Source organism: Amyelois transitella, chromosome 18 (genome assembly GCF_032362555.1).
Source record: "Amyelois transitella isolate CPQ chromosome 18, ilAmyTran1.1, whole genome shotgun sequence".
Classification (NCBI taxonomy): domain Eukaryota; kingdom Metazoa; phylum Arthropoda; class Insecta; order Lepidoptera; family Pyralidae; genus Amyelois; species Amyelois transitella.
The window spans coordinates 695,550-712,626 of NC_083521.1; the positions used below are offsets into that span (position 1 = coordinate 695,550).

The following is a 17,077-nucleotide window of genomic DNA, read 5'->3' on the forward strand; positions in this document are numbered from 1 at the left end:
CTCACACTCGCTTGTTCTAGTTACTAGCGGATTTCGAAGTTACTCAAGGAATTTTTGTCTATAAAAAAAAATTATTGTTACTGACAATTTTTAATGTTTCAAGGTGTCATTTGAACTAAGTAACTGACTGACTAATTAACTAATTGATATCTAAGAATTACAATACCCGTGTCTTCAAACACGGAAATCAGCAAGAAATATTAAACAAGAGGGAGCAAAATAAAACATTCAATAATTAAAATTAGTAAATTTTATTGAAACAGTTTACCTATAGTTTTGTTTACATATTGATGATTATATAAAGGTATACATACAGCATATTACACTTATTTACTTCTCATTTACTTATCTCCTGTTATTAAGGTTACAGCTTAATTATTCGTTTTCATAAAGAAAAGATATTGAAGCTGTCCTTAAAATACTATCTAAGTAGTAGTTTTAATATAAACTGGCAGAACCTTTCACGCACTATATGGACTCGATGCACAGGGTAGTTGTCTTGCACAAATGATATTGTTGGCATATCATCAATCGGATAAATACACCGCACAGTTGGTAACATGGGTTCTTCCAGCACTTGCACATAATGAGCAGCTGTAGCGCGTCCTGCTATCCACACCTGTTCTCCAGGTCCAGCAGCTCTCATCCAGCCCCACATATTTACAGATATGCGTCCAGACTCCATATTTGGCACAATATTTTTTTCTTCATACCGAGTTGCATTTCTTCGCCATAAATGAAGCCTACCGTGTTGCGATGACGTAAACGAACTTTTCGTCCGTAAATATCGCTTTGTTCAAGTCAAAATCCAAATACTGCCGAGCTAATTCTAAATGGTTTTGCTTATTTATTTTGGATAAATACGGCTTTCTTGCTGGCTGTCTGTGGAATAGTCCCTCACGGTGCAAACTCGACGAACAGTAACCACTGATGTGTCGAACTGTTCCGCAAATGTTCAGGTCGGTATGAAGCCATTATTTTCGTACTGTTCCACCATGGATCTCCGCTGTGTGGCGTGTCGCTGTGTTGATTAGCGGACGACGGCCGATGCGCGGTCGACTTTTTACACTACCCTCTTCTCGATTGCGCGCTACCCAACGCTTCACCGCTTGTTGTTTATTGTGTTATTTGTGTGAATGTGTGAGTGACAGCGGTGACTGCAAGCTATAAAGTTTTGCGAACTATGACTGCAATTATGAACGCGACCGTACATCTATAAACACATACAAATATTAGAAAATTACAATTAAAATTTCTGATAATGTACACTAGTGATATATTATACATGTGTACACTGACCAGAAAAATAAAATTACTGCCATGTTTTTACAAGCACCCAGATAGTTAGAGTTGTTTTTATAACCCCTTATGCTGCAGCTGGCAAATATCATGTACCCATGAGAGTTTTGAGAAATTAGCTCTTAGAATACATGCCAAATTTCAGCTGACTGTGCCCAGTATTTTCAGTTATCAGTTTATCACTCAGTAAGAAAGTTTAACATATATCTTAACTTGTATCAGATTAAATTAAAGAACATAACATATGGACATTCTCATTGTAAATTTGAGTGACTAACTGTATTTAATTTTTCTGATCAATGGCCACTCATATTAGATCAACATTAAGTACGGTCTGATCTTGTGCAATGCAACAAGTGTCCGATTTAAACGTCCCCAATAATTTACCATATTGTAGGTTAATGGTGGAATCAGTTTCATGCCACCTATTTTTTTACCACATTACTGAATTAAAAAAATAGTCTATATATAACCCCAGATTAGATTCTATGATAATCTTCCTTGTCATAATTTAGATTTCGTTTAAAACTATGCTGTGCTAATAGAGTTATTAAATACTTGCTTGTTTTAGATACATTAAACTGTCAATAACATTCCAAGATAAATTAAAATTACAAATTCGTTGTACACAACACGTAATTAGCACAGCATTGTGCAAATCACTTAATTTCTCTAAGAATAGGACAGACAGAACTTTCTACTTATCTCTCTTCAATAAGTTACAAAATTCCCACTTTAAGGAGAGATAAGTAAATGGCAACACTTGCATTGACAGTCCCCTATTTGGAGCAATCAAATAATTGCCAACAGGAAATATTACACATTGAGTAGAAAAATATTTTATGAAAGACACCTAAATGTTGTCATCATTGAAAGCAAATGATATAATAGTAGAAATATATATAGCTTTCAAATTTTAATTTGGACTTGATAAGATGGTATATATTAAAATTCAATGTACAATATTCCCACGAAATAATTACCCTAATTTGTAACTACGTAAAATGTAACTAAACACTGTACAAACAACCCTATGGAACAATCCTTCATCTCGTAACTTTACACTTGTCAACAATTGAAAACACTCATCAAAATCAATACAATATCACTTGCTGTATTGTAGTCTTTCCAGGCATTGCTCTAAAGTGTATTGTGTTGGATTAAAAGAAATGCTTATTGTTTTAAAATAGAACATTCAACAAACAAGTTTACATACAAAAGTAGAACATGTGTAATCGAATTTTAGTACAAAATAGATTTTTTGGAAAAAAAACTTAGGATTCTGATTCATTTGATAGAATTTCAATAAGAGTATACATCCGACACAATACATTTAATTGTCACATACCCCTCTAGCAGTGCTCATTTTCACTTGACAAAGCTGCATCTTCGAGTCACTTAATACAAAACATTGACCCCATCACACTCAACGTTTGACACGGCACACACTCAAAAAAACACTAACCACCACACTTCATCCATTTGGACGTAACCACATAAACACTTGGCAATTTTGAACCCCCCGAGTATCTCAACGGTGGAAGTGTCTTCCATCATCCGGTGCATGGAGCACTGTGCGTTTACCCGCCCGAGGCGAGCGTGCGCAGCTGCCTGCGCTGCGGCCAGACGAAGGGCGGCGCGGGCTTGAAGTCGGCGCCGCCGAGGTAGCCGGCCAGCACGGCGCTGAGCCGCGCCAGCTCCAGCTCCATGCGCGCCAGCGCGGCGTGCGTGCGCGCGCTGCCCCCGCGCGGCGGCGCGCGGCGCGCGGGCGGCGGCCGCGCCCAGCGCGCGCGCTGCAGCGGCGGGATGCGCGTGCGCCGCCATTCTGGGGAGGTTGTCATACTGTCAAACAGGTGTTCCCGTCTGATCCCCAAAATCTGGATCTGATACATTCTCGTCCTCACAGAACGGGGAACAGAATATATAACAAAATATTTCAGCATTTTTATTTCAAATTTCCTCTACATTAAACATCTCTCATCCTCATCACTCTCCATAGCAACTGGAAAGATATGGTCCCTGTCTATCCCCCCACCCTATTGGAAATGACGCGGGATTCTTCATGATCAAAAGTTACGGTCCACTAAAAATTAAATAAGTAAAATTTACAAACAAGCCATTTCTACTTATATTTCTACATTTTCTGGACCACCCAAACACTCTAAATAAAACCAGCTCCACATCATTGCTGAAATTTTCCTTAATTACTCAACTAAAATAATGCATGACTTTACCACTCCAACAGAGCATGCAAAAAAATCGCTGCTTTAAAGTAAAATAATAAAGAATGAATCTGTTCAGTAAATCAGACCGGAATAACTCATTTAAAACACTCCTTTTTTTCTCTATTTTCATTATACAGTGATCATAAAAGTGGAAAACTATAGGCCCCGTCAATTGCTGGTCACAATCACAATTGACCCCCTCGAGAGCAGCTCACCGGCGGGCGCGGGCGGCGGGCAGCATCACAAGTGCTTGTGCTTGCCGTTGGCGGGCGCGGCGGGGCCCAGGGCGCGCTCGGCCGCCGCGGCCGCCGCGTGCTCCATGCCCTTCTCCAGGCACGCCTGGTACATCGGCTTCATCATCTGTCAATACATACATTATATATTTTCAATTCGTGACATTTGATCATAATCATCTGTTCTTTGAATATGGTTACAATTAAATCTGTATATTTATTCGGCTTGTAACTTTAATTAAGGCCTATTGTAACTTACAATAGGCCTTAATTAAAGTTACAAGCCGAATAAATATACAGATCTAATAACGAACTTAATTTTTTAAAGTGTATACATATAATCACGTCTATATCCCTTGCGGGGTAGACAGAGCCAACAGTGTTGAAAAGACTGAATGGCCACATTCAGCTATTTGGCTTTACCATAGAATTGACATTCAACTAGTGGCAGGTTGCTAACCCATCGCCTAAAAAAAGGAATCCCAAGTTTGTAAGCCTATCCCTTAGTCGCCTTTTACGACATCCATGGGAAAGAGATGGAGTGATCCTATTCTTTTTTGTATTGGTGCCGGGAGCCACACGGCACTTAACGGCGTTGTAAACGCAGACATTATATGTTGAATTGAAATCAAATTCAAAACATTTTTATTCATTATTATGGTACATTTTATATCTCTTAATAATTGTCATATGTTTTGGTTTCACAAAATTGGTTGACGTCAAATAAATTACTTAAAGCTAAGTTTACTGCTGTTTGCAAGAGAAGCGGTAACAAACTGTACTGCAACATTTTCTTCGACAATGTCAACTTCACAACTATCCAAACTTAGAATAGAAATGTAGATGAGAGAATACATTGATGTGATAATGAAATTTGAATAATAAAAATAATTATATATTTCGTATACATAATAATTCCTAGAATGCTATCGTGTTGGAGTTATGAGGTGACATTTGATCATAATCATTTGTTATTTGAATATGGTTACAATAGGCCTTAATTAAAGTTACAAGCCGAATAAATATACAGATCTAATAACGAACTTAATTTTTTAAAGTGTATACATACGTCAACAATCACGTCTATATCCCTTGCGGGGTAGACAAAGCCAACAGTGTTGAAAAGACTAATAGGGTGGGCACCTTCATCTGTTTGGCTTAATGATAGAATTGGGATTCAAATAGTGACAGGTTGCTAACCTGTTGTCTAAAAGAAGAATCCTAAGTTTAGAAGCCTATCCCTTAATCGCCTTTTACGACATCCATGGGAAAGAGACGGAGTGTTCCTATTTATTTTTCCTTTTGGTGTCGGGAACCACACGGCACTTTCATGACCAGGAAATTCTAATGAAAAGTACCATAATAATTATGGTTAATAAACATTTTTGACTCACATTATCCCAAAGCACATTGGCAGTTTCATCAATGGTGACTCCCATTTCTCGCATCTCACCGCTGTATCTGAAATAGGAGGAAAAACCACAATAGTACAAATAGCATAGAAGACATATATACATACATATCGTACATATAATCATGTCTATATCCGCGACTGAGCCAACAGTCTTCAAAAATACTGAAGGGCATCATTCAGCTGTTTAGCTTACTGATAGAATTGAGACATAGAAGAAACACCAAAAATTCCATGAATCAATCAAGTCAGGAAAAAGCAATTAAATTCGTGTAAGATAAAAAATATTTTAAAATATTAGCGCGACAGACGACGTTGAGTCGGAAATTTTATAAATATTACTCCAATCCATGAAATCTTTGTAATCGCGATTTAGATCCTTCGGTGCGCAGCTGAACGTGGCTATTGGCTGAGCGCGTCAATTTCTTCGCGATGATTGACAGTTATCGTATGATTGGCTGTTTGTGACGTGTGGCGTAGAGATGGCGCCACACATGTATTCTTTATATTTGGCGCTAAATACTTCGCTTTATGTAGGTGGCGCGCTAAATTCGCGCAAGCTTAGCTGCAATTTAACGATAATCTACACTAATATTATAAAGCTGAAGAGTTTGTTTGTTTGAACGCGCTTATCTTAGGAACTACTGGTTCGAATTGAAAAATTCTTTTTGCGTTGAATAGACCATTTATTTAGGAAGGCTTTAGGCTATATAACATCACGCTGCAACTATTAATAGCGAAAAAATAATGGAAAATGTGAAAAAAAAAAACTGGGACAATTATTCACACTTGAGGGCTTCAATGATGCCCAAAATCGATCAACATGGACGAAGTCGCGGGCACAGCTAGTAGCTACAAAAAGAGAGATCTAGATTCTTACATACATATGGTCACGTCTATATCCCTTACGGGGTAGACAGAGCCAACAGTCTTGAAAAGACTGAATGGCCAACATCAGCTATTTGGCTTAATGATAGAATTGAGATTCAAATAGCCACAGGTCGCTAGCCCATCGCCTAGAAAAGAATCCCAAGTTTGTAAGCCCATCCCTTAGTCGCCTTTTACCGACACCCATGGAAAAGAGATAGGAGTGGTCCTATTCTTTTTTGCCGGCGGGAACCACACGGCAATACACATCCAAGATTCTCACCTGATGTAAGCCCAGAGGACGAGCGTCAGCAGAGCTAACCCCATGGCCAAGTTGGCGAGGTTGGCCAGGGGGTACAGCCCCACCAGCCCCAGCACCCCGCTGGCCACGTAGAAGAACAGCGCGATGGCGAAGAACACAGACGGGGTGCGGGCCGCCTTGAAGATGTTCTTGCTCTCGTTGTGGGCGCGGAACTGGACGAACTGGTCTTCCAGATCCTGGAATGCGAGTATATTGATCAATATAATGTTATTTCTTTTATAAAATTTCACTGAGTAAAAAGCAAGTGCCAATAAAAAAAAAGAATAGGACCACTCCCAACTCTTTCCCATGGGTGTCATGTCATGGTTTCACTACATCTCTCCCGTGGATGTCGTAAAAGGCGACTAAGAGATAGGCTTATGAAACTTGGGATTCCCCTTTTAGGCGATGGACTAGCATCCTGTCTCTATTTGAATCTCAATTCTATCATTAAGCTAAACAGTTGAACGTGGCCTATTAGTCTTTTCAAGATTGTTGGCTCTGTCTACGCCGCAAAGGATATAGACGTCATTACATACACACATACATAAAATTACGCCTCTTTCCCGGAGGGGTAGGCAGAGACCACATCGTTTCACTTGCCAAAATCTCTGCATACTTCCTTCGCTTCGTCCACATTCATAACACTCTTCATGCAAGCTCGGCGGTTTTGAGAACTCTTGGCATGACCCCTTGCCACGACGTCCTTAATTTGATCAAGATAGACGTGATTATATGTATGTATGTTAAAAAAAAAAGAAGATACCGACAGGAAGCGGTTACAAAAAGAAATTTTACAAGATATATTCGAATAACACCATCATTAAGCCGAGCAGCTGAACGTCGCCATTCAGTATTTTCGGGATTGTTGGCTCTGTCTACCCCGTAAGTGATATAGATGTGACTATATGTATGTATGTATGTATGTGTATATATATATTTGTACGCCGTGTGGTTCCCGGCACCAATACAAAAAATAATAGGACCACTCCATCTCTTTCCCATGGATGTCGTAAAAGGCAACTAAGGGAACTTGGGATTCCTCTTTTAGGCGATGGGCCAGCAACCTGTCACTATTTGAATCTCAATTCTATCATTAAGCCAAACAGCTGAACGTGGCCTATCAGTTTTTTCAAGCCTGTTGTCTCTGTCTACCCCGCAAGGGATATAGACGTGGCTATATGTGTGTATGCAGATATTGGAATCAAGCGACCTGCGTGAGTTGTTCGCAGTAAGCCTGGCTGAACTCCTGGCCGCCCATCTTCCGCTTGGCGTGGAAGGCGTGGAGCGCCTTGTCGCGCACGCGCGCGTGCTCGGCCTCCAGCAGCGCGGCCTGCAGGTAGGGCTTCGCCCCGCCGCACACCTCCTCCATCAGCGTGCCGTACACCTCCTTGGCCTCCGCCACGGCGGTCAGGTTGTTGGCTTCCGCGGTCGCCTGCGAAAATTGTTCATGTATGAATGTTAATGATAATACATACATATTGTCACGTCTATATCCCTTGCGGGGTAAACAGAGCCAACAGTCTTGAAAAGACTGAATGGCCACGTTCAGCTGTTTGGCTTTATGATAGAATTGAGATTCAAATAGTGACAGGTTGCAAGCCCATCGTCTAAAAAAAAAGAATCCCAATTTTGTAAGCCTATCCCTTAGTCGCCTTTTACGACATCCATGGGAAAGAGATGGAGTGGTCCTATTCTTTTTTTCATTGGTGCCGGGAACCACACGGCATAATGTTAATCAATGACGAAATATTCGTATTGACATTATTAGTTCTACATTCATTCCAGTTTTTTAATATAGACAATGTGCATTCGACCACGATTTAGATTTACGAGATCTACATATATTTGTAAATTGACGTCCGATGAAAATGCTGCAGTGTAGTTTGTTCCGCCGCATCTTCTACACATGCGCTTTGGAAGCGGCAGTAGTTATAATTAGATTTAAGTTATGTGACGTCAATAAGTGATACCTTGTATCCAATTTTGAAAATAAATCTATTCTATTCTATTCAATCATCACGTTTCTATGTTGAGAACGGATGTCGTTGCGTTGTGTCGTGCGGTTTTACGGCGCCGATATAAAAAAAAGAATAGGACCCACTCCATCTCATCTATGAAGTGAATAGTGAATTGTTTAATTTACATCCCAAACATACTCAGCAATCACAGACAACAATTAAAATAAAAATTGTTGAAAATCAGTTCAAAACAGACCCCGTTTCAAAAGTGCGTGACCTTGAAAGATTAATTTTGAAAAATATCGGATTTTTGAAAGAAATAGTATGATTTAATAGTAAAAAAAAAAACTGTGTTATTTATTAAATACTAGCTGTGCCCGCGACTTCGTTCCCGTGAAATAGTTATTTTGATCATAATTGAATCCCTCAATGATAAATAATTTTCCCCGTTTTTTTTTCACATAGGTATTCCATTATTTTTTTGCTCTTTATAGTTGCAGCGTGATGTTATATAGCCTTACTACCGACCCGCCCCGGCTTCGCATGGGTGCAAAATTATAAATGTTATTATACATAAAAACCTTCCTCTTGAATCACTCTACCTGTTACAAAAAACCGCATCGAAATCCGTTGCGTAATTTTAAAGATTGAAGCATACAGACAAACAGACTAAAATAGCGACTTTGTTTTATACTATGTAGTGATAAGATAAATATGATGTTCATCTTGATAAAACATACATACATAAAATCACGCCTCTTTCCCGGAGGGGTAAGCAGAGACTACCTCTCTCCACTTGATGATAACACATCTTGTCTCATAGTTTATGTAAATTTCTATTTGTAAACGACTGTTTGTTGCCTAAATAAAGATAAAAAAAAATCTTGATGATATAATACCTAAAAACCAATTTAAGAATTACAACAATACATACCACAAGCATGCTCTTGGGCTCGGGCAGCTCGTTCCCCTTGTATATGTTCATGTAGGACTTGAAGTACTGCAGCAGGTCCTTGCACCTCACCCGCTGGCCGTTGATCAGCTTCGGCACCAGGTTGTGGGGCGCCAGCAGCATCGGCACCAGCTGCTGCAGCGACCGCTTGAACTCCGGCTCGATGTCTGCGGGGGGACCAAATGTATCAAAATCAAGTGTCAAATTGAAATAATCCACACTAATAATAAAGAGGAAAGATTTGTATTTTTGTATGTTTGTGTGGAATAAACTCAAAAACTGCTGGTCCGATTTTGATAAAATTTGGCACAGATATAGAATAGACCTTCAAAAGTGACATAGGCATAAATTTGTTTTGAAATAAATTTATTACAAAACATAAAACACAAAAATATGTCCACCCGTGCGAAGCCGGGGCGGGCCGCTAGTAAAATATATATATGGGACAAATTACACTGATTGAGTTAGCCTCGAAGTAAGTTCGAAACTTGTGTTACGAGATACTAACTCAACGATACTATATTTTATAATAAATACGTACATATACATATAGATAAACATCCAAGACCCAGGCCAATCAGAAAAAGTTCTTTTCTCATCATGCCCTGACTGGGATTCGAACCCGAAATCATACATACATATACATAAAACCACGCCTCTTTCCCGTAGGGGTAGGTAGAGACTACCTCTTTCCACTTGCCACGATCTCTGCATACTTCCTTTGCTTCATCCACATTCATAGCTCTCCTCATGCAAGCTTCGGCGGTTTCGGAATCATACATATCACGTTTATATTCCTTGCGGGGTTGACAGAACCAATAATTTTGAGAAGACTGAATGGCCACGTTCAGCTATTTGGCTTAATGATAGAATTGAGATTCAAATAGTGACAGTTTGCTAGCCTATCACCTAAGAGAAGAATCCCAAGTTTATAAGGCCTATCCCTTAATCGCCTTTTACGAAATCCATAAAAGCGTAACGGAGCGATCCTATTCTTTTTTCTACTTGGTGCCGGGAACCACACGGCACCTCTTATAAACATCACTAGCATATGAGATGTTTGTTGTACTCGTAATTATTGAATTTTCCAAATATTCCCGCGGGAAACATCGCATTACCGCATAGCCTGCCGTCGAACTGGGGGTTGGTGGCCACGCGGAGCCCGGGGTGCGGCATCAGGAAGCACGCGATCTCCGCGAAGCACGACGTGATGTGCTTGCGCAGCGATTGCAGCTCCGGGTGTTGCTTATCCGACACCTGGACAATACGAATATTACATACATACTTATGTACCTAGTAAAAGTAAATAGTAACAAGAATTTATTCGTAAATCACCATAACATACATACATACATAAAATCACGCCTCTTTCCCGGAGGTGTAGGCAGAGACTACCTCTTTCCACTTGCCACGATCTCTGCATATTTCCTTCGCTTCATCCACATTCATAACTCTCTTCATGCAAGCTTGGCGGTTTCGGGTACTTTTGACCTGACCCTTTACCAGGACGTACGACAAATATTCCATACATACATATAGTAAAAGTTAAAAAAAAAATATTCGTAAAACACCATAACAAAACAAAAAAAAAGCAAACAAGAATATGTACAATAAGAATATGTAGTCACGTCTATATCCCAGTAGACAGAGCCAACAGTCTTGAAGAGACTTCTTATAGGCCACGTTCAGCTGTTTGGCATTATGATGGAATTGAGATTCAAATAGTGACAGGTTGCTAGCCCATCGCCTAAAAGAGGAATCCCAAGCTTATGAGCCTATCCCTTAGTCGACTTTTACGACATCCATGGGAAAGAGATGGAGTGGTCCTATTCTTTTTTTCTTTTGGTGCCGGGAACCCCACGGCACTGTAAAAAATATTGTGTCATTTTGGAAAAAATGTGAATTGTTGGATTTCTTTTTGAGAAATAAATATTTTAAACCATAACAATTTAGATAATTTTATAGACTACTACTATGGCTGTACGCATTAAAATTCTCTACTGTGAAACTTCAGAGCCCGGGGTCCGCCTTCCGACTCTTCACTCCCCATTTTATCCGGTTTCCAGTTTTAATCATCATCTTTCCTACATTCTTCCTGTATCTTTGAGTCTGCTGTTTCCTAGAACCAGACGCTCATGTTCAACATTAGAAAGGAAAGAAAGAAGATATAATAGTACGGTCTGCCTGCCCTCAGCCCCCTATAGAACCCACCTTGAGCCTCCTCTGCAGTATGGTCTGCCCGCCCTCGGCCCCGTAGGGCGCTTCGTACGGGAAGCTCCAGTCGCGCACGAGGAACTGCAGCCGCTGGAACGGAGTCCGGCCGCTGTCTTCCAACGCCAGGCGGCCGTACTCCGTGAACAGCTGGAGACAAAAGGATTCACTTTCAATTTAAATATGCACACAAAATAAAGCCGTGCCGTGTGGTTCCCGGCACCAATACAAAAAAAGAATTGGACCACTCCATCTCTTTCCCATGGATGTCGTAAAAAGCGACTAAGGGATAGGCTTACAACATTGGGATTCTTTTTTTAGGCGACGGGCTAGCAACCTGTCACTAGTTGAATCTCAATTCTATCGTTAAGCCAAATAGCTGAACGTGGCCATTCGGTCTTTTCAACACTGTTGGCTCTGTCTACCCCGCAAGGGATATAGACGTGACCATATATGTATGTATGTAAAATAGTGTTCAAAGTTGACGTTCTGTGGGAAACTGTTGCCGGTTTCATTTTACAACTTTTACAACTTATATATATATTTATATAATCCATCTCAGTTTGGTCCAAAGGTTCGACTGGCAGAGAATGCCTTGTGGCATTAAGTCCACCTGTTGTACATTTTACGTGCATGAAGTTTAAATAAATAAAAAATAAATAAATAAACTTATACCTGCAAGTGCTGAAGGTCGTCCTCTTGTATGTTCTGCGACAGATTGTATATCTGCACCGAGGACAGCATCGTGGACAGCGCGAACACTGTCGCGCAGTCGCGGACAGTTGACTCGCTGTCGAAAGCGCCCTGCGTGTCCAGTAGGACTATGGCCACCTGTAGGACAGTAATGAAGAATCGAAAACTGTCGACGCGAGACAATAACATTAACATTCATGTAGGTATATTTCAATGTAATATGTATAACTTTATTTAAATAAAATGTGACTATTACATATTCTGAACTGTACTTACAATAAATATACTTTATTAAATAATATAAACTTATATTAATTATTTAATAATAAAAAAAAGCTATTCTAAATTTACAAACTAAAAACATTATATGTACTGCGCCAATCGCCTTTTTATTTTAATTTCCTCCCACCCTAAGGTTGAATGGAAGAGATTGCTTTAACGATAAGTCCACCTTTGTACCTAATTACCTGTGTTTTTATTCTGTTTTTCTTTTTCTTATGGTGCAATAAAGAGTCTATCTCTCTATCTAACATTCTTCTTCTCTTTTAGAATCCTACGAAAGTTTACAAATTCCCTAGTAAGTTTACAAACGTGCGGTCCTTGGATTTTTAGGTGACATAAACAATTAAGAGTCTGGAAAAGGACATAGCGTACCTTACGTCCCGATTAAAAAAACTACAGTTCCAGTGCGATTTGCGAAAAACCTGTATTCTTTTGTGGGTAGCGCAAAATTCGTCGCTTTTTGTAAGTAGCTGGCGTTTAATGCGTAAAATAAGCACCACCAACTTGCTTTCTGTTTCTGCTGCTGTTGTTTAATTTCGTCACTTTTGGCCGTGTGGTTCCCGGCACCAATACAAAAAAGAATAGGACCACTCCATCTCTTTCCCATGGATGTCGTAATAGGCGACTATGAGATAGACTTACAAACTTGGGATTCTTTTTTAGGCGACGGGCTAGCAACCTGTCCCTATTTGAATTTCAATTCTATCATTAAGCCAAATAGCTGAACGTAGCCATTCAGTCTTTTCTATACTGGTGGCTCTGTCTACCCTGCAAAGGATATAGACGTGACCATATGTATGTAGGTATGTACTTTCTTGTAGATGGCGTTAATATCGTCGCTTTCAGCAGATGGCGCTGGACTCGCGCGGGCGAAGATGCTAGTAAGAGCTAGATTTCTATCACAAGTTACCTTCTCCCCGTCATCGAGAGTGGCTTTGAATATTTCCGACCACATGAGAATGCCAGTGGTGTCTCGCTCGGAGCCCCCGCGCCAGCTGAACCCGTGCAGCGGCTCCTCGTCAGACCCCAGCCAATCACCGCCTCCACCGCCGGCGCCATACTGAAAAAAAAAATTAAACAAATCCAAATTCAAAATTTCATTCAATATTATTGTACGCTTCATATCTCTATAATAATTGTCATATGCTTTGATTTCACAACATTGGTTGACGACAAATAAATTACTTTAAACTAAGTTTACTGCCGCTTCCAATGCGTCAGTGCAGAAGAAGTAGTAACAAACTGCACTGCAGCATTTTCTTCAACAACGTCAAATCGAAAGCAAATATTTAAGTTAAGGAAGGAAACTTATTTATAATTTCATTTCATCCTCGTCCAGGCAGGATGAATGTTTAGTCTGACACCTGGGTTTACAATTTCCCTGTTTTTCCAAACATTTAATAAATAACGTATCTTGATCAAATTAAGGACGTTCTGGTAAAAGGTCAGGTCAAAAGTACCCGAAACCGCCGAGCTTGTATGAAGAGAGTTATGAATGTGGATGAAGCGAAGGAAGTATGCAGAGATCGTGGCAAGTGGAAAGAGGTAGTCTCTGCCTATCCCTCCGGGAAAGAGGCGTGATTTTATGTATGTTTTTTAAATCATCTTTTCTTCCCTAAACAATGTATACTCACTTTTTGGTGCATATATCTGAGGAAGAAGTCGAGCAGGAAGGACTTGCCCTTCCGGAAGGCGCCCGCCACGGACAGCACCACCACCGCCCTGTCCTTGATGTCTTCCTGCAGCAGCAACTCCTGGAGAGCATCCTCGTCGAGGATGAACGTGTGGTCTGGTCCTGTGTTCACCACTTGGACGCCATGAGGGCCAGCTCGCGGCGCTGGGGTCGGGTTTTCTGTGACTGTCGGAAATTTATGATTAAATGGTTGCAGAGTTTATAAAGAGAAAAAGAAGATAAGTATAAGATAGGTGCCGTGTGGTTCCCGGCACCAATACAAAAAAGAATAGGACCACTCATCTCTTTCCCATGGATGTCGTAAAAGGCGACTAAGGGATAGGCTTATAAAATTGCGATCCTTTTTTTAGGCGATGAGCTAGCAACCTGTCACTATTTGGATCTCAATTCCATCATTAAGCCGAGCAGCTGAACTTGGCCATTCAGTCTTTTCAACACTGTTGGCTTTGTCTACCCCGTAAGGGATATAGACGTGACTATATGTATGTATGTATATGATAGGATTAAGAAAGTATACATGACAACACCTACAACGAATCTGCTTAAAGTCGTCAGACTGTATGCAAAATCAGCAAAAAAAGAAAGAAAGTTTACACTTATACATATCCTCGACAGTCAAAAACTAAATATAATCATGAGTTTCACAAATTAAAATATATAACAATGGCAGACTTATTCTAAATTTTAAATTCAAATTATAATATAATCTGTATTTTTTTTTTAATTTCAACTAATATATTTTGAAACTCAATTCCATCATAAAGTCATACAATCAAAAACTGTTGGCCCTATCTACCCGCACCCCGATGTGACTATAGTTATATGTATAAATTAGGATAAGTCTGGAAGTACACGCTGTAACAGAAATAAATAATATAACGCAGCTCTAAGCAATAACATGATATTATGCTTTACATAAAATGCCACCATACATAACAAGATTAAATCTAGACATTTTGTACTACAAGCGCTATGGATAGATATATTATAGATTGGGGAGTCAGGTTTTTTCACGAATCTTTAATAATCTCTTATCTGTTTTAAAAAGAAGTTGATAAAATTATCTATAAAAAACCGGGTAGAAACCGCTCAACGTACATATATCGTTTATTTTTGCCATTAGTTAACAGCATAATCTGCTATAGATTTTTTTAAAAATAAACGTCATACACCAAATAACCCTCCTTCTGTCGTTGTCGGTTAAAAACAAAGTCAAATATCAAATAATGATATGCTAATATGCAATTGTTGTCAATTGTCCGACGCCACGTCAAATTAATTTGTCGCTAAAAAATATGATAGGATAAAATTTAATCTTATCAGATAATATTTTATTTATAAGTTCCGGCAATTAATGCTACTGTTATTTTTATAATAATAATTAGGTAATTGAATGAATGCTTTGTTTACGAAGCATACAATGTGTATTAGACATTTGGCCTCTGTGGCGCAGCGGTAGTACGCTTGTCTGTGACACCGGAGGTCCCGGGTTCGAATCCCGGCCAGGGCATGATGAGAAAAGAACTTTTTCTGATTGGCCTGGGTCTTGGATGTTTATCTATATAAGTATTTATTGAGTTAGCATCTCGTAACATAAGTCTCGAACTTACTTCAAGGCTAACTCAATATGTGTAATTTGTCCTGTATATAGGTATTTATTTTTTTATTCAACATAGTTCAGAGCCATTTCACATTTTTGACGACGCTGTTAAAAAAAAACAATTTCATCTCAAACAAAGATGAAAATTATCTACTATATTCTACTATATATATTACTAATTAAAATTTTAAATTATATTTGCTATTTTTTTATACACCTGTGTATTCTTAACTCTATTGCTGACTGTATAAATACTTGAATGAGGTGGTATGATGGACGGCGTTCGGCTAGAGAAAGTGGTCAAAAACCGGCCTTTTAACGCATTTGTAATGAGAAGCAAGTGGATTCGGCACCACGCGGGTGCTAATTCAACAATAACATTGTGTATGAAAGTAAAGACTGACAGGCCACGTTCAACTATTTGGCTTAGGTAATGATAGAATTGAGATTCAAATAGTGACAGGTTGCTAGCCCATCGCCTAAAGAAGAATCCCATGTTTGTAAGCCTATCCCTTAGTCGCCTTTTACGACATCCATGCGAAAGAGATGTCCTATTCTTTTTTTCATTGGTACCGGGAACCACACGGCACACGGATATAGACGTGACTATTTAATAAACTTTCTTTCGCATTTATTAAATAAGTTGGGATAAAATAAAATCATATTTTGGCAATTAATATATACTCACTCATTCTCTAAAGTTTAGCCGACCTCAGGCTGATACTCATTAAATGTAACCAAGCAAATAAGCGTTTGAACTTAGACACGTGTAAGAGTAGGTGCAGTGTACAGTGGACCATACGGAAAGGTATACGACCTTTGTATCGTACATGTATTCAAAGCTAAATCAAGATTAAACTGTTACAAACTTGGGATTACTCTTACGCGATGTGCTAACCCGTCACTATCTGAGTCTCAGTTCTATTATAAGGACGTCGAGGTGAGCGTGTCCTAAAAGTCTTACTGAGACAATTGTCACCGTATGCCCGTATATAAGGAAAAAAACATTGTGATCAAGTCATAGAAAACTAAATAATATAGGACTACAATCTATACTAAGAAAAATTCTATTATGAATAGACCATTTATCGAGGAAGGCTTTAGGCTATATAAAATCACGCTGCAACTATTAAGAAATAATGGAAAATCGAAAAGAAATCGGGGAAAATTATTCATCCTTCAGGGCTTCAATGATGCACAAAATAACTCCATGCGCGGGCGCAGCTAGTATATTATAAAAACAAGATTTAATGGTTTAAAACGTATCAGTGCGACTCCAAATTCACCATCTATTAACGTCTATACAGATCAAGTTAATTCAGATTTCTCGAAGAGATACCTATGTCGCT

General features: G+C 39.3%; 1 protein-coding gene across 4 annotated transcripts in view; it reads right to left on the minus strand.

Annotated features, from left to right (window-relative positions):
• Positions 1–1,124: 1,124 nt before the first annotated feature.
• Positions 1,125–17,077, minus strand: part of LOC106135261 (atlastin) — a 32,257-nt gene continuing 16,304 nt past the window's right edge. For 3 of the 4 annotated variants that reach the window (XM_060949209.1, XM_060949210.1, XM_060949212.1), the window contains 11 exons: positions 14,070–14,293; positions 13,346–13,495; positions 12,136–12,291; positions 11,461–11,610; positions 10,368–10,506; positions 9,232–9,416; positions 7,550–7,771; positions 6,319–6,533; positions 5,152–5,218; positions 3,740–3,884; positions 1,125–3,124 (listed from right to left, as the gene is read on the minus strand). In XM_060949209.1, coding sequence (XP_060805192.1) covers positions 3,765–3,884; positions 5,152–5,218; positions 6,319–6,533; positions 7,550–7,771; positions 9,232–9,416; positions 10,368–10,506; positions 11,461–11,610; positions 12,136–12,291; positions 13,346–13,495; positions 14,070–14,293 — 1,628 coding nt within the window. In that variant the 3' untranslated portion in view covers positions 1,125–3,124; positions 3,740–3,764. The remainder of the gene's footprint in view (positions 3,125–3,739; positions 3,885–5,151; positions 5,219–6,318; positions 6,534–7,549; positions 7,772–9,231; positions 9,417–10,367; positions 10,507–11,460; positions 11,611–12,135; positions 12,292–13,345; positions 13,496–14,069; positions 14,294–17,077) is intronic. The other variant, XM_060949211.1, reaches the window with a different exon arrangement.